Source organism: Myxine glutinosa, chromosome 4, assembly GCF_964187855.1.
Source record: "Myxine glutinosa chromosome 4, kmMyxGlut1.1, whole genome shotgun sequence".
Classification (NCBI taxonomy): domain Eukaryota; kingdom Metazoa; phylum Chordata; class Myxini; order Myxiniformes; family Myxinidae; genus Myxine; species Myxine glutinosa.
Window position 1 is genome coordinate 58,038,280 of NC_136264.1, and position 19,340 is coordinate 58,057,619.

Here is a 19,340-nt window from a genome sequence, read left to right on the forward strand (position 1 = left end):
TCAGAAATCTTGATTCATGAAATATGAAACTTGTTCTACCCAAAATAAACATTGAACATCATGACTTTCAGCTTGAGAAACAATATTTATTTAAATATCATGCACTTTTCCTGCAATCTCATGTATCCAATGAGCAGAATTGTAGATTTCTCTGAAAAATGGATAAAATTAGCGTTTAGAAAAATTAATTCGGTGATAATTAGAAAAATTAACATATTATGAACAAATTTATTACAGCATTGTTTGTATTACATGATAATTTATGCGCATGCAAATATTCAAGTTCATCGGATAATCTATGGCCGAGATCTGAGGAGGGGGGGGGGGGCTAAGTAGCCCCGCAATCCCCCACCTTCCACCTCTCCTCCTCCCATCCCCACGCGTCAGGGAGAGCTCAAAACCTCCCAGTTCAGTTTGGGCCGAACCATTCTAGAACATTCTAGAACAGTTCAAGAAACACCAACATTTTGTGCAGGTTAACTTTTAAGATCAATAAGTGTAGGTTAACTTTGAACCACCACCATAGTTGTTAAATGTCTGCCATTTTTAAACCGTAATTGAAGACTTTTATTTTTATTACACACTTTTATTTAACTTCATCTGAACTTTTTGTTTGTCCCGTTTCAAATCTTTGAGCCATTCGTTTTCTAGGTTCCATACGTCCTAGAGAGCTGAAATTTGGTCCACCGTCCTCTTTTCTGGTACATTTTCATCTGGAAAATTTTTATTTAAAAAATATATATCTTTTTTTTAAATAAATAAAAAATAGGTTTCAAACTTTTTTTCAGAATAAAAGTGTGTAGCCATAAAACATGTTTTTTCGTTTACTTGTTCCTTTTTCGTGTCCCAAATTATTAATTTTAATCACATATGTGTTAGCTTGTTTCTCTTTCTCCCTGCTGTTTACATCTATCACGCTCCCTGCTTTTTCCTATTAACTAAAACAGTTGCAGCTCTGGTTTCAAAGGAGGAAAACATAGAGGCGGGTAGGTGCCAATTATTACTCTTAAAAATTTGGCTGAACCTTTAGATGAATATGTGGGTAAAATATGATGAACGCAGATCCAAGGCCTCCAGTAATACTAGATGCCATTTGGCAAAAGGACTTTGGCAGCAAGAGCACAAGGCTAAAAGGAAACTCTAACATCACCAAAAACCTTTTTTTTCTGTCAAATATTTGTTATTCACAAAGGGGAGTAGAATGGATGGCTGATTTTGTGATCGGTACTTTAGGATGACAAATTCCATCTCAGGTTACACCATTCAGGAGACATGCTGAATGGAGAAGGTGAATCAGATTCGGCAACGGTTGCTCGAGTGAGATGTGCATGGAAGAAGTTTCGGGAACTGAGTGGCGTGCTGATGATGAGGGGAGTGTCGTTGAAGCTGAAGAGAAAGGTGTATGCTGCATGTGTGAGAAGTGTTATGATTTATGGGAGCGAGACATGGGTAATGAACGTAGAGCAGCAACGAAGGCTGGAAAGGGTGGAAATGCGAATGGTTCGGTGGATGTGCGGAGTATCGTTGAGAGACAAGAAGACAAATGATGAATTGCGAAAGATGATGGGAATAGAGCCTGTGATGGGTGCTGTGAAGAGGAACAGGTTGAGATGGTTTGGTCATGTGTTGAGGAAGGATGAAAGTGACTGGCAGAGAAGAGTGATGGAAAGGAATGTAGAAGGAAGTAGAGGATGGGGAAGACCGAGAAAGACTTGGCTAAAGATGGTGGAAGAAGAAATGCGGGCAAGGGGGTTAACAAGGGGAGATGCAGAAAATACGGCAAAATGGGGAAGATTGTAATGGGGACCGCAAGGCTAACCCCCGCTCTAGCAGGGAAAATGGCCTTAAAATGCCTGTTGTTGTTGTGTTGTTGTTTGTTGCACCATTCATGCTAGGAAATTCCACTGCAATTTCGTTCCATGCTGGGTTTTTCAGTATTCACTGGTGCCCGCACAGAGGGGACTTCAGAGTGGTTTTCACATTCCACACTAAGAGCTTCACATCACCGTGAGGACGGACTTTTTGGTGCAAGGGAGCGATGAGGTCAGGAGGCTTTTGTGCCTCAGGAGATAATTGAAGCATGGTGTCTGCAAGCAAGTGAAACATCCAAAATTATTTACATTACCTCATGCCAAAAGTTATGGTTTTAGTGATGGCAGATTGCAGAGTTCGTGATTTACCAACAATTGCAGAGTGCAAGTACAGAAATTTGAATCCTGCCAAAGTGTACAATGCTCAAGGTCATCTGATAATTCCAGAAAGAGGTTTGGGGAAAATAGCTGGGATGGGGGGCGGGGGGGGTTGAGGGGTTGCAAATTGAGATGGAAAGGTGTTCGCCATTCACTCTTTGCCTAACAGATGATGGAGCCAAGCACCCATCGTTTGTGGTGAAATGGCCAGTAGCTAGGCCTAGTTGATCTCGTGATATAGGTAAAACAGCACCACCAAAATACTGTTGCAGAGTCAACTGAGAAAAGAGAACGTATAACCACAACTACCAGAGCTAACCAAAACAGGCAGAGAATTAAACAAGTATGAAACTAGAACGCATCTGAAAATGCAAAGCCCAAGGCATCCGTTTATATTCAGATTTCTTCTTCTTCTCCTTCAATTGCTCAAAATAACGAAAACAGTTTTAAACTAGAGCTTCCAGGGAAGCAGAACTCAACTGAACTGACTGGACAACTTTAAAGTAGGTCAGTTGTTAGATAAATGAAATATTCCATAATCCTAATTCATAAATATTTGAGGACGTTAAGGTCTTAACGTCGTTTCGGAGCTGAAAACAATATGGCGACCTACAATGGCCATTTTGTGACGGATCGGGTTGGCATGCAATAGCAACCTACCTTGTGTGGTAAGGGTTAAACATTCTAAGTTTGATCAAAATCTGTTAATATTTGTGGACGCTAGAGTGTTAACATCGTTTTCATGACCAAAAACAAAATGGACGCCTAAGTCCGCCATTTTTCAACGGCTCACGCTGAAATGTAATACCAACCTGGTTCATGGGGTAAGGATGCTGCATGTCAAGTTTGATCAGAATCGGTTGATATTTGTGGACGCTGGAGTGTTAACGTCGAAAAGTTCACGGACGACAGACGACAGACGACGATGACGACGACAGACGACGGACGCCGGAGGGTTCAGTATGTGATGAACTCAACTGGACGGCAGTCCAGTTGAGTTTAAAATACAAAATGAAAATTGATGATTTTATGCAGCCTTGGCCTTTGAGCTTTAGATTTAAAATAATAATCAGCTTCTAGGCTTTGATTGGTGAACCAATTCTGTGACCAATATGGAAATTCTTAAAATTTCAGGTCAATCAAGTGAAAATTGGCGATTTTATGCAACCTTGACCTTTGACCTTTTGATCTAAAAAAAAATGGACTCCTACGTTTTGATTAGTCAACCAATTCTGTGACCCAATATGCAAATTCTTGAAATTTCAGGTCAGTTGAAGAAAATTGATGATTTTATATAACCTTGACCCTTGACGTTTTGATCAAAAAATAAATCGACTCCTACGTTTTGATTAGTCAACTAATTCAGTGACCCAATAGGGAAATTCTTTAAATTTCAGGTCAATCAGGAGAAAATTGGTGATTATATGCAACCTTGACCTTTGACCTTTTGATCTAAAAAAAAACAAAAAACAATCCGCTTGTAGATTTTGATTGGTGAACCAATTCAGTGACCCAATATGCAACTTCTTGAAACTTCAGGTCAATCAGATGAAAATTGACCTTCGACCTTTTGACCTTTAGACCAGATTATTAATTTGCCTTCTCCGAATTCTCATAATAAAGCTTTGTTGAAAATTTGATCAGAAAACTCCAAAGGTAAATATAAATTTCAGGTCAATTGGATGAAAATTGATGATTTATGTGACACTGACCTTTAACCTTTTGACCTTTTGACACAATTATTGATTTCTCTTCTCCATATCATCATAATAAAGCTTTATTGAAAAGTTGATGACAATAGCTAAAATGGTGAAAAAGTTATGGCCCGGACAGCCACACAGACACACACAGACAGACAGACAGACACAGAAGTGATTCCAAAACCCCGTCTCCTGATGTGCACAGAACGGGATAATAATAATAATGATAATAATAATAACAACTATGTGAGTAGTTAAATGATAGCAAGGGATAGTTGTCAAATAATGCCGTCTAGTGTGCTGTTTATGTTGAACAAAGTTGGTTGGGATGGACGAGGAGTACGAGGAGATCCCAAAGCAAGTATTTCCATGAAGCCTCTTGATTTTTTTTTAGCAGCTACAATAAAGGTGCATCTTGAGTCACACATGCTTACAGGTGATACCAGGACTTTTATAGGTCGGCATTCACAATATCGGTGTTGAGCAGTTTGTTAGAATTCAAAGGCCGTTCATGCTGGGACAATCTGGCATAGGTAGAGACGGAAAAAACAGAATATGCCACAGTGGAATTGCATTGAGTACTTCCTGGCAATGATGCAGGAGGGAACATAGATTTCTCCAAGCTCTTCCCCAGAAATCACCAAATGCAAAAAAAAATAGAATGGTACTGGGTCGAGAGCATACTAACAACTATTTACATTTAGTAATACTTATTTACAAGACACTATTTCGATTTTATAAAAATTATTTATAAGATACTGTTTACATTTGATAACAAGAACGGTACTCGGTGGAGCACATACCTCCGCTAGGCTGATCAGTTTACGTTTTGTATCCCACTGATAGGTCAGATTTGGATCTGGACATGAACCAAAATATAATCAGCTTGATCTTGTCACTTACCCAACTCATACACCTAGTTTTGCCTTAAGTCATCCAAAACTTTTAGAAATATCATGTTATATATCGTTTTTGGCGCTATCACTCAACGGTGAAAAATCACTGAAAAATATTCTCTGATCCGGATCCAGATTCGGATCTTTACCAAAATTGAATTAGTTCTTCATTATCACACACCCAACTTGTCCACCAAGTTTCATCCGAATCCGTCCATAACTTTTTGAGATATCATGCTATATATCGGTTTTTGCCCGATCACTCAATGGTGAAAAATCACTTAAACTTCTCAGATCCAGATCTGGAACCGGATCTTCAGCAAAATCAAATAATTTCGTCCTTGTCACATGCCCAACCTCAACACCAGATTTCATCTAAATCCATCCACAACTACTTTGAGATATCCTGTTCACAAAGAAACAGACAAACAGACAGGGGTGATAACACCACCTCCATCCACCTTTGTTGGCAGAGGTAATGAATATACAGTATCAGGCAAAATTATTACCAAGATGAGCTGAGCGATGTCAGGATTAGTCAGCGAATGAGACACGAGAAAGCCATAATATTTGTAATAAACAATGTTCAAAACCTTTACAAGTTTCTCAAATGCAAGGGCCCTTTCACATTTTTGAACATAGAACAACAACGTTGAATGGAAGCTAAGAGCAGCAATGCATTGAATTCTAGCTTCCTTATTATAGAACAATATAAGTTTTTTTTTTGTTTTTTTTTTAATAAACAGGAATTCAATTCCTGCGTAGGGCTAGTGGGAAAAAATCCTGACTCAACCCATGACTCGAACCAAGGACCTCCATCACCAAGGACAGTGACACTTTCATGGCCCACTCGCAGCGGTGAAAGCCCACTGATCCGTTGAGCCAACGGAATATATATATATACATATATATATATATATATATATATATATATATATATATATATATATATATATATATATATATATATATATATATATATATATATATATATACATACATAACTAAAGAAGCACACTAACCTTTTGACATGACGCTGACATCATGTGCATAAATTATACCAACACATCACCTCCAAACTAGGAGGCATCCGTGTGGTACTCAAAGCTCTCTGGTCACAAATAGACAAAGGCAGAGATGTCAATCTAGATTTCGCCCTCATTATGGGCCTTATGATGCCTGCCTTTTTATAATAAAAAAAGGTTAAAAATCAAACATTTAAACAGCCTTGGACGTGCACCTTGACCCCACGGCCAAGGCACACCGTCTATCAAGACTGTCCCATTGGCGTACACATGCGCCTCAACCCAAAGGCTGAAGCACATGGTCAATCAAAACACATGCATCCTGACCCCGAAGGGCCAGAATGCATGGTCATACAATTGGACCCCTCCTCCATAGGAGTGAGTCCCCACGACTTCAACACCCTGCCGTCCCGACGAGGGCTTTTTTTCCCTCATCAGGACTACATACTGTAAATTGTTTATTTGTGACCAATCTAAACCGTTAATATACACAGGTTGAAACCCCCTAACTTGACCAGAAAGCATGGCACAGATTGAGTCTCACTCCAGCAATTGCTGCAGAACATGTTTGCCTTTGTCTATTTGCAGCAATTGCTGGGAAGAGACTCAATCTGTGCCATGCTTCCCAGTCAAGTTAGGGGGTTTCAACCTGTGTATATTAATGGCTTAGATTGGTTATGGACAAACAAAATAGGAAACAAAATTATGAATGCCAAGATAATGCACTGGGCTAATTTACTCGATGGAATTTGTACCTTGGGGATTACGGAATCATGAGTTACATGCTCCAAAGGGAACAAAGACATGTAATATGTATAACAGTTTGCTAGAATGGGTATGGTCAAAGTCATGACCATCATCACATCACTCTTTTACACAGTGTCTGTTCTACCGAAGCAAAAAATAGCTACAATATATAATAATAATAACCACCTTCAGAGGCCATTTTTCCCCGCAAAGCGGGGGTTGGCCTTTTTCGGGAACCGTGGTTGTTGTTGTTTTTCGGTCCCCTATTTGAAGCAATGTTTTACGGCCGGATGCCCTTCCTGACGCCAACCCTTTTTGCCGCCTTTAACGACAAACAGGGAATTACAAGTGAACTGGTACTCAATTAGCCGACCTCGGAAGGATGACAGGCTGAGTCAACCCCCCTGGTGTTAATTCAGCGATCGACCGGGATTCGAACCCAGGATCCTTGGATCCTAAGCCGGCACCCTAGCCGCTAGCCCAACACCAGGGATTGACCTGGATGATATTTCCTGTGCATGTGCAGCAAGTTGTAATTTGTCCAGGGTGGCAGTGATAACTTGCTTCCTTTATGTGAAAGAAACCTTGGGATGTTTAACATCAACCAACTAATTAATGTGGTTAATAACTAGCAACTAATGCTAGCAGGCGGGATACCCAGTTTAACATCCATACGAGGGACGGTACACGCATTGCTGCCTCACCTTGCAGGTGAAACACCGGGATGAAAATTTATATCTCAGCCGAGAGTCGAACCGAGGCTAGACAGCTCAGAGGTAAGTGCACATATCTCTCGGGTCACAGTTGCCAGCCCAAGTACTGATATTAGACCAGGTTAATCTTTAAAATATATATGAGATAAGCACATAGAAGCTAAACAGATAAATTAGGACACACGTAGTTGGGACAAGTATGCAGGTAGGGGTCAATCAATTATTTTTTAAGTATACACTTGAGAAAGGAGGGAGGGAGGGGGAAGATATTGTCAATTTCATGAAACAATTTGGTTTGTTAAAATAAAGACTCAGTTGTGACAAAAAGGGTGGCGGCAGGAAGCTGCGAATTCATTTTTTGGGCCCAATCATCATAATTTGTTGTTTAAAAAAAAAAAAAAAAACACCTTTCGAGGCCATTTTTCCCCGCAGAGCAGGGGTTGGCCTTTATCGGGCACCGTGGTCCCCTTTTTGAGGCAATGTTTTATTGCCGGATGCCCTTCCTGCCACCAACCCCTGCTTTTTGAAGCAACCAACCCTGATGGTCACCTGTTGCTACACACAGGGAATTACCAGTGAGCTTGTACTCAATTTGCCGACCTAGGAAGGATGACAGGCTGAGTCAACCCCCATGGCGTTAATTCAGAGATCGACCGGGATTCGAACCCAAGGATCCTAACCACTAAGCCAACACCAGGCCAACACCGGGTTGTTTGAGAAGTCATATTTTTCCCCTAAGGGAATTTTCATCCCATCCTTGCAGTAATACAGAATATCTCATGCAAAATATGGTCTTAAAAGAGCAAGATAAGAAAAATGTGCAAAAGTTTGGGATCAAGAGAAATGTATGGGAGAAACACAAGGAGGGGTCATAATTCTGCCATTTTGCACAAATAATATGTATGTTGCTTCAAAAGTAATAAGTCTGACGTCAAGCCATGGGAATAAAATGGTAAACAAATATTGAAACGTTTTAAAACCTAATGTCAAGTGGTGTGACCTTAATTATGTTCTTGTCTTCACAGCCCATACCTCTTCATTGATTTGACTTCCGAATGTCACCCATGTTCCTGAAAAATAAAAAACAAGAAAAATACATGGTTTGGAAGAGTTTCAATACTTCCAACCAATAATGGTCATGAAGATGTGCTTACAAATCGATTGACATTTCTTTAGTGTTACTGTATGTACATTACCATTAATGTACATACAGTCAAAAATACAGTCAAATACAGTCAAAAAAAGTCAAAAAAAATGAATAAACATGGAGGGATGAATTCCCCCCAAAGCTAACAAAACAAGTGAGGAAGGAATGACAATGAGGGAAGTGATGACGTCACGTTGGCGTGACAATGCAGGGCCTTTTTTTACACTGTTGTAGATTTTTTTTTAAATGGCAATACCGTAAAATGGGGTGAATAGGGACAGCAAGGTGAATAGGGACAGCAAGGTGAATAGGGACAGCAAGGTGAATAGGGACAGCAAGGTGAATAGGGACACAAACTGAAAAAAGTTCGGAAACTTTTTTCGCTGAAAACTGATAACCATACTGATTTGTTGATATTTGGGTTGAAAGTTTTCTCTTGTTTTCTAAAAAAGCAACTTATAGTCCCTATTAACCCCATATATGGGTTAAATAGGATTTTTATGGCTGTCCCTATTCACCCCGTTTTACGGGTTTAGATGAAATCTCTATTATGCCATCAGTTAGAGGTTTTTAACTGGGAAGATTAATGATGTTACATTTTACCTTTAAAATATTTCAATAATGTCATGATGACGCTGCCTTTAAAATATTTCAATAATGTCATGATGACGCTGAGGTTTGACATAACTTTATTGATGTTTTAAATAATTTTAATTTGTTGACAAAAAGTATTCAGAAATAGGTTATTTTTCCGGACATGCCCATGCCTCCACCCCTACCCATAAATGCATTTACAATAGGGAAAATGACACCCAAACCATACGAACGCCTTCAACAACCTCTCGTTCTCCTATGTTCTCACAATCCCTCTCAAAAAAGGTTTGGGCTAGCATCTTCCCAGCAACTGATATTGATTCCCCTTGAGAATACTTTCACAAAAATCCCTTTCACTCGTACACCGGTTAGTCCCATCCCATCTGCAGCTTTCCTATCTATCCTCTAGTCCCTGGTATTCTGAATCGTGTGGAGAGTTGGTTGCAGTCAAGTGGCTTGCTTTAAGAACATAGAAAGCCTACCCGACCAAAATCAACATCAGATCATTCCACAAGGCCTGCAACAAGTGTGTGCCCACTCTCAGGAGAGTCAGACACCAAAATCCGTCCAACCTCAAGATTGAAATTTCAAACTTCTCTCCCTCTTATATATCCTGGTGATGCCTTGGTCTGTCTCTGGAGTATGCTCCCCCTCATTCCCCTTTCCCACTTCAAATGGCACCATGGCGGACTTCGCTCGTGAGAAGACAGAATGCCTCACTTCTGTTTGCTTACAAATCTTGCATCCCCAACGTTTTTCTCTCTGTACCTACCCTTCCTAGTCACAACCAACTGCTCCTAGGCTGTGTCTTTTGCAGCTGAGAAGGTGAAGAAATTTCAGGCAACCCTCATAGTCAGGTTCACTATGTCAATAAATTCTATTTCGTTCAAAATCAAGGTAGACTAGCAAACCTATACATTTTTGGAAAGGTTATAGCATAAGGAAACTAAAAATCAAGGAGAGATACCTGTATGGCGGCCATTTTGGATTTTCAAAATGGCCACTGTAAAATACATATTTTGTTCTATTTCTGCCTCTAATTACCCTAAAAACTTTTTAAAATATACTAAACCTATATTTTCAGGTACAAGGAATCCAATGAAAGTATCAAATTAGTGCTATGGGGAATGGAAAGACACGAATCAAAGGTTTTGAATTGCAAAATACTGTCTTTATATTCGCGATAAGTTGCATAATCAAATACATGTTATCATTTTGTACAGGCAGTTAATAACATCAAAATGTGTCACAATAATTCATATCACCAAACATACACAGGCAGTCAGCAAAATCATATATACACATGCAGTCGGTATAACTTCACGTCTACACGGGCAGTCAATGACAAAATATACACAGGCAGTCAATGGCATCAAACATACACGATTACAGAATATGCCATTTAGAGTTCGTCATCACTGTCCTGTGTGTCGTATCCGACAATATAGTCCGCATCGTTTTCACAGTCCGTTCCACACAAGCAAAGGTCGGTCAAATTGATTGGCAAATCGAATTGGTCGAATGGTCGATCGAATCGAATTCGATGAATCGAATCGAATCGAATCGATCGAATTGGTCGAATGGTCGAATGGTCGATCGAAGCGATTGGTCGAATGGTCGAATTGGTCGAATGGAATTGGTCGATTGGTCGAATTGGTCGAATTGGTCGAATCGAATTGGTCGGAATTGGCAAATGTAAACATTGATTTTCAGATTTTCCATGTAATAACGTTTCCAAAAATGTATAGGTTTGCTAATCTACCATGATTTTGAACGAAAAAACATAGTGAACCTGACTATCAGCTCTGATTCTGCAACTGGACCAGACGGCATCAGCTTTTGTCCTAAAACCTGCTTTGCTGCTCCTGCACTTTCTCTCTCTGCCCTTTTCACCCTGTCGTTTGCCCAAGGTCATCGTCCATTTGCTTGTAAATCAGCCAACATCACTGGATTATATAAAAAGGTATAAAACTGATCCCCTTAACTACAGACCTATCAGCTTACTTGCAATCATCAACAAGATCATGGAATTCATCATAGGAGTTCACATAAAATCATTCCTTTTCTCCAATGACCGAATCCCAGGTCATCAATTTGGATTCAGACCCAGTCACTCTACCTTGGACATTCTGCTTCTACTCTCCCAACAATGGATGGAGGCCCACGATGTCAGACATGAGATAAAAGGAATCCAAGGCCAACTCCAATCTGGGATTACTGACTTCCTCCACTCTAGTAGCCAATGAGTAGCTCTCAACGGAACTCTTTCTTCTCCTCCTCACCCTGTCAATGCTGGAGTGCCCCAGGGCACTGTTCTAGGCCCATCCTATTCCTAATCTTCATCAATGATCTTTCTAACTCTCTGGAAAATCTTCTTTATTTGTTTGCTAATGATTCCACTCTCATCCTTCAGACAGACAGGCAGCAGCCTCTTCCCTCTCTTCAGACCTTGACAAAATCACAATCTGGTCATCCACTTGGAATATGTCTTTTAATCCTGAGAAATCCCACACACTCACTCTCTCTCACTCTCTCTCTCTTTCTCCCTCTGAAAAGAACATAAAGCAAACCCTCCCATCTACTTCTCAACATCCTTCTCAAAGAAATCCAGTCACTCAAACTCTTGGGTCTCACCCTCAGCGATGATCTCTCTTGGGCGAACCACATTTTAAAGTTGGCCTCCAAAGCCAGTCGCTAACTGGGCATCCACCATCATGCAAAGTCCTTCCTTGGCACACCTGAACTCCTATCCACCTACAAGGCTTTCATCCACATTTTGATGGAATACTGCTCTCCCATACTGGTTGACACCCCACCCCGTCTCACACTTTTCTCAGCTTGACGCTGTGGAAACCAAGGCCTCCAAGATCACTGGAATCTCCCACAATGAAGCTGGGGCTTATCACTTTGCCATCTCAGACAGGCCAGTGGTCTCTCTGTCTTCTTCCACCTCCTTTCTGGTCATGCACCCTCTGCCCTCTCCATGCTTTGTCACCCTCCCCCAGGTATCTGCAGGGTGCACATTGTCCACAAGCAGCCCACTTATAGTAAAACTCCTAAAATACAGAATTACTGCTCACCTCAACTCATTTGTTTCTCTTTTTCCCCACCTGTGGAACCAACTTATACATTCTCTTCAATTTCATTCTTCCCTCCAGGTCTTCAAGACAGCTGTTCACCACCATTTCACATCATCCCCCATTCAAAACCATTATCATTTCTACACCCATTAAACCACCTCCCACCCCCCCCCCCCCCCCCCCAAATTTGCTCTGTGTCCATTTTGCATTCACCCTCCCATACCCCTCATCGCTACACCTATCCCTTGTCTATCCATCTCCATCTATGTCCTTCCTCGAGACTGGAGTACTCCAAGGCAGTGTTTTTGTGCCAGTCGTATTTGTCAATTACATAAACGATCTCTCCGATGCTCTGGAAAACCCTCTATGTTGTGCAGACAGCTCCACATTGTGATATACAGTGTCCCATCCCACTGCTCGGCAGACTGCAACTGCATCACTCTTTGCCTGTCTGTAATTGGTTAGATGCTGGTCTGTTAAATGGAACAAGTCCTTTAATCCTGGAAAACCTCACCGTCTCAGCCTGTAGCTCTGGAAAGAAAATGAAACTCACCCACCTCTCTATTTCCATAGTCTGCCACTGGAAGAGGCTCAATATCTTGAACTTATTGGCTTCGCCATCAGCCATGACTTCTCCTGGGCCAACCAATTAGCAAAGTTGGTCTCCAAAGCCAACCAGAGACTGGGCATCCTCCATCAATCCAAGTCTTTCCTTGGAAAATCAGAGCTGCTTACAGCCTAGAAAGCCTTTGTCTGTAGCTCAATGGAGTACTGCTCTCCCATCTGTGCTGGTGCCCCAGCATCGCATAATTGTCTCTCCTGCATCATGTATAAATTGAAAGCTCTCGACAAAGGAACTTATCGCGATGAGGCAGAATCACAAGCTTTCACATCGCAGGCAGGATATTGTTCACTCTACTCTATCAATCCTCTGATCCTCCCCAGCATCACCAGGATACACACTTTCTTCCAGAAACACTCTCATGATTAAACTTCCTAAATCCATGCTGACTGCACACCTCAACTCCTTGGTTTCTCAGTTCTCCCATCTATGGAACTGCCTTCCAAGAGCCATTCATTCCCACTCTTCTCTCCAGGGCGTCAAGCAGGTATTGCACTGCTAAATATCTTTGTCCCCCCTCACCCATGAACCCTTCTAACTGAACCATCTTACTTGCTGGTTTCAGTGTTTCCTTCTCTCCTCTTTCTCTTTTGTTTTCCAGTTCGTTCATTCATTGCTGGCTGTGACCAATTCTTTCCCTGCTCTCTCACTGGCATTTCAACATTGCTCTTCCACGAGTCTCATTCAGCAGAGAAAAAAAAACTTCTCTCTCACCTTCTCACTCTCCTTTCTCTCTCCTATCATCATCCTTTCTCTTCTTTTTCTAAATTTAGCCCAGCCCACTACCCCTTTAACCCTCCTCCCCCCATGCATACATGATAGATATATGGTCCCTTATTGAACATGTATTATCCAATAATGCATATGGACATAAGAGTTTAAATACACAAAGTAATACAGGACAATCCAGGCTTACCCAGTCCAAGACATGATACTCTGAGGCCAGACCTTCCAAGGTTCCTGTGGGCAGTAAAAATATACGACCTTCAGTGAAGGATGGCAATGTACTAGTGTGAGCACTACTTCAGGAACAACTATGCACAATGGAACAACAGGCACATCAATGTTGCTAATGTCAGAAATGAGGTAGATGCCAGGCCGATAATAAACACATAACATAGTATTGCAGATTGAAATCTAAATGAAGGCAGCAATATTAAAGATTTCGATATTAATGGTTCGCACCACAAACTGTTCCTGTTGTGGACCAGCTTATTCCCTTAAACCATGCCTTACGCAAGGAAACCTGCACCTTCGACCAGGTCCTTGAAGTGTCCTCGCAGTTTCTGCACCAGTATAAACAAATTAATCAGGTAGTTCACATATTTCATGTGAACAGCCTTCTTCAAATATGAAGGGCAACCTACATATAAGTGACTCTTTCCCATCTCGTCCCCTATAAATAGAATGATGTCATCACACTCACAGCCCCTTGTAGGACTGAGGAAGACAAAGTTGCGGAGGCAGTGAATCCTCTGTCTGGGTGTTCTTTTGAGATTTAATACTTGCTAGCATTTTGGGCAGAAGAGAGTAAACAGGTCGTTATTGATGTTGTTGTTGTTATTGTTTTTGTTGTTGTTGTATAGTCCCAGACAGTTCCCTTGAACAGGCCCGCAGCAAGGAGACAGCTGATTGATCTCCCAGGAGTGATCCAGAGATCCCCGCACACAGGATGGTTGCCACAGGATGCCTTCACAAAGTTGGGGCCACAACAGAGTTGGAGGAAGGGGGGGGGGGGGAGAGAGAGAGAGAGAGAGAAAGAGAGAGAAGAAAGGGCCGGTCCATGGGGACTGATCGGCACTCTGAACGTGACCACGCTGCTCTACAGAATCCGGACAGCAGGGAAGAATGGGGATTTGGCCCCCGCGGCATCCCCGATAGTTGCAGTAAACAGGTTGAACTGCAGTGTGTCAAGTTTCAGAAACGAAAAGGTGTTCATTTACATTTTATCGACAGTTAAAATCAATGTTGCTATTGCATTTCAAAATCAGTGTTGCATTCATGAACATGCATGGCCAAAAATTCAACATGGCGTCCATTTTTTTTAAAAATGGCCACCAAAATTGCTAAAAAGTGCCATAAACTTTTTGATAATTGAATGTAGGATGTACGAGTATCAATACAAAATCACAGAACTACATATTATCTATAAGAGGTCGTTAAAATTTTCAATTTATCTTAATTAAGTAAGCATTAGGCCGAGAAAAATATATTTCCGGTCTCTGGTCAGCGCACGCATCGATTTTGACCCTGCGCATCAACAAAAAAATTTTTCCAAATATCCAACGGTACCTACAACAATGCGCGCCTGTTGTTTCCGGGCCGGCGCGCTATCTCGGGAAATACGGGTATGTGCAGCTTGTCGGGTCGCCATTGGTATCGACGTTCGCGCACGGTTCTCCCCTACAAAACTACGTTTAGTTTGTCCAAATCCAACCAGCCGTTCCAAAGATATGAGTAGTGTTGTGTGCCATGACGTCATGAATCCAATCGGCTGGATATTGTCATTTATTGAAACCAAGACAGTTCTTTGTCAGGTTCGTTTGAAGCAACCAGTAGGCCGAGAGAGATGCGGGTGGTCTCGTTAGTTAGGCCTGGATCCTATCTCGTTTGTCATGAAGTTGTAGGTGTCTGTGATAATCTGGTGGACTGGAAGAAGAGATCGTGGGAGACCATCGGCCTGTTAGACCACTTGCGCATGCGCAGTGTTGACGCGACAGACGCATTGGAATGTTTGACGGTACGGCGATGCGATCTCGAGAACGAAATGGCAGTCTATAATATGCTTGAAGAACTTAATGATTTTCAGAATAAATACATTTTAAAATAACTTAAGCTTGTGTTCATTATTTACAAAGGCCTACCAGTCCCATTGGCTGTCTTTAATTTCTCTCTGGACGGTGCCACAGCAGATGAGGAGGACCGCAAGGCATGAGGGGACAAAAAACAACACCTCTATATGTGCAGTCCATGCTTTTCAAAAAAAAGAAAAAGAAAAAAAAACCCGCATCGCCGCATCAATTCTGGAACTTTGGTCTGACCAGAGACCAGCAATATATTTTTTTTCAGCCTAATCTTAATCAGATCATTTATGGCACATTTCAGCAATTTTGGTGGCCATTTTGAAAAAAACATGGATGCCATGTTGAATTTAAAACAACATGGCCGCCATGTTGAATTTTCGAGTTGGCTAATTGACTGGATTTAAACATTATCTACATAAGAGCATAACTGCCAAATGTCATACTTGTATTCCAATGTGAACGATTCACCCTAATGATGTGTGAATTATTAGCTTTAATAATTCAATTAATTAAATTAACACATTAATAACATCATTATTCACCCGAATAATGAACAGTTAATAATTAAATTGACCTTGCAAATAATAACTATAGCTGCTTAGCTATTGGGGTAACGTGGGATGGGCACTAATATGCTACCCATGCAAAGGAAGCATCAACTAAATTCCCCAAATTAAAAACATATTGCTAGATTATGTGGTTATATAGTTGCTTGCCATCAGTTTGATCAAGCTGGATGTGTGGTTGCCTTTAACCACATTGCATAGAAATCCACAGAATGACCTTTTATATTCAAAACAATTCATGCATCTTGTTGGCACACATGTGTGTTGATTAAAGGAACACTGCACTGATTTGCTTATATGAGTCTGTTAAACATAGATAGAGGATTATAAAAATATTGAAGGTAAGACGAGAGTCCTCTGCATATCATGGAATTGCCAAATGTGAAATAGCAAATTAATCCTGCAAAGTGTGTGCTCATTATGCGCAGCTGTCTTTTTACCCCCATGCAGCTCCCTCTTCACTGCCAACCATTTGAGTTAATGCGGCTCTGGGCCACGTGGTGGGAGGGGGTGTTACAGTGGAGCAGCTTGGATGAAGATGTGGTCCAATTTTAGCTTATCTGTGGGTGGTAGGTGGTCCGGATAGCGTTTCAGGACATCCAGTAATGGTGAGAGGTCGCCTGCTGGTGAGTGCCAGCAACTCTATGTGGGGTGTGCAGAATGTGGTGATGCAATGCACAGCAGCAACACAAGCAACAACAAGAACATGATCACAGGACATTACAACACGTGCAACAGGGGCCATGCCAATAAAAGCACAAGCATTAGGAGAGAAATAGAAAGAAGCATTGGTGAGTTTAGGTGACATTAAAAGCAACCAGAACATCAACAAAACCTTCAAGAAGAGCAGGAGAAAGAATAAAAAGATTCTCAGAACAAAATCAACTCAACATTTCAAGATGAGACAATGGAAACAAGTTAACATAAAATGGTGTCTTTGAACTCTTATCTTCGGAGAACACGTGATTCTTCGTCGGACTGTTTTCTGTTGCCATATGAGAACTTGCCTCCATATTGATGTTGTAACCCCAGATTCAAATATCATACACTGTGTTCGTTTGTCCACTGTCAATTTTGTTATTAATATCCGACTTTTTATACAATTCCTGAGGCTATGGAAGAGGAAAATGACAAAAAGTGGAAGGTGAAAATACAGGAAATAAAATGGTGGTGGATTATAAAATAAAAATTAAAATATTGGTGGATAAATTATGGGATGCATCTGTGCAAGTGTGTATGTGTATGCATACTGTATATGTGTGTGTGTGTGTGTGTATGTGTGTGTGTGTGTGTGTGTGTGTGTGTGTGGGTGTGCGTATGTGTGTGTATGTGTGCATATGTGTTTGTGTGTGTGTGTGTGTGTGTGTGTGTGTGTCTTTGTATGTTTGTATGTGTGTGTTTGTGTGTTTATGTATGTGTGTTTGTGTGTGTGTGTTCGTGTGTGTGTGTTTGTGTATGTGTGTCTGACTTGGACTTAACATAGGATACCCTGGTTTAACTAAGTACAGTACACAAGAGTATGTATGACTCACAATATATCAGTGTATGCAGGACAGTGCGAGCCAGTACAGCATAGTCCATGTCTTCAACATAGCATGGCATATTAGAGAGCGATAGCAGAGCATGTAATAACATACTGGAGTATTATAAGATTGGGCAATGCAGCAAGGTATGACACAGTGAAACACAGAATTGTAGAACATTGTAGAGGTTGGCACAGCGTAGCATAACAAACTGTTAGATATGTGGTTATGTAGTGTGTTTTTTGGCGTGATGTCGGTAGTATCTTTGCAATATGATTACATGCACATACACACATAAATACACGTACACATACAAACACATATACACACACACACACACATACATACATACACATACACAAAACACACACAACACATACACACATACACACATACACATACACACATAAACACACACACACACACACACACACACACATACACATAGACACACACGTACACACACACACACACATACACACATACACATACACACACACATACACACATACACACGTACACACACATACACAACACACACGTACACACATACACACGCACATATACATACACATACACACATACATGTGGGGGATTTCATTGAATTCCCTATGCTGATGGTGGCAGCAGCAACACACTGTGACCTATTTTGATTGGCGTTTGACTGTCTGACTTTGAAGGATCTGTTATCATAATATTCTATGCATGTTTGACCTTGCAAAACATTCCTTCCCGATGAGGCTTTGACTTTCCAACTCTGTACAAATTTCTCTTTGAGACGGCAGTCCGTGGGGAGGGACATGAGATGTTGTTTGGAGTTATCCAGACCCTAGGGGAAAGTATATTAAGCCGAATACGGGTTCTGGCTCACTGAGATGTTGGTGCGGGCTGTGCATGATTGTGATGACTGTGATGTCATCCATACTGGTGTTACTGTCCTACACGCCACTTCAGCATCTTCCATGCATGTATTATTTTTATAATTAATAAATCTCATGCACACCCCGAGTGTTTGAGACGAGGTGCTTGTAAAACCCACGACAGATGGCGACGAGGATGAGATTCGCTAGGAGGGGAGAGGGACAGGGTCGTTATCAATGGCAGCAAGGTTTCCGGGCACCCACTAAATGGTGAGAACTTTCTCGGTAGAATGGTAACACAGAATCTTGTTTCTCACAATCTGAGAGTCCTTTAGGTGCTTTTTTTGCAAACTCCAAGCGGCCTTTCATGTGTCTTTCGCTGAGGAGAGGCTTCCATCTGGCCACTCTGCCATAGAGCCCAGATCGGTGGAGTGTTGCAGTGATGGTTGTCCTTCTGGAAGTTTCTCCCATCTCCACACAGGATCTCTGGAGCTCAGCCAGAGTGACCATCGGGTTCTTGGTCACCTCTCTTACCAAGGCCCCTCTCGCCCGATTGCTCAGTTTGGCCGGGCGGCCAGCTCTAGGAAGAGTCCTCGTTGTTCCAAACTTCTTACATTTAAGAATTATGGAGGCCACTGTGCTCTTGGGAACCTTCAATGCAGCAGATATTTTTTTTTGTAGGCTCCCCCAGATCTGTGCCTCGACACAATCCTGTCTCTGAGCTCTGCAGACAGTTCCTTCGACCTGATGGCTTGGTTTTTGCTCAAGTATGCATTGTCAGCTGTGAGACCTTATATAGACAGGTGTATGCCTTTCCAAATCATGTCCAATCAATTGAATTTACCACAGATGGACTCCAATCAAGGTGAAGAAA

The 19,340-nt window shown here is 41.4% G+C and overlaps 1 protein-coding gene across 1 annotated transcript in view; it reads right to left on the reverse strand.

Annotated features, from left to right (window-relative positions):
- Nucleotides 1-19,340, reverse strand: part of LOC137425846 (voltage-gated potassium channel subunit beta-2-like) — a 102,471-nt gene that overhangs the window by 56,937 nt on the left and 26,194 nt on the right. Inside the window, exons 2-3 of the mRNA XM_078775739.1 lie at nucleotides 13,630-13,673; nucleotides 8,303-8,340 (exon numbers count right to left, since the gene is read on the reverse strand). Coding sequence (XP_078631865.1) covers nucleotides 8,303-8,340; nucleotides 13,630-13,673 — 82 coding nt within the window. The remainder of the gene's footprint in view (nucleotides 1-8,302; nucleotides 8,341-13,629; nucleotides 13,674-19,340) is intronic.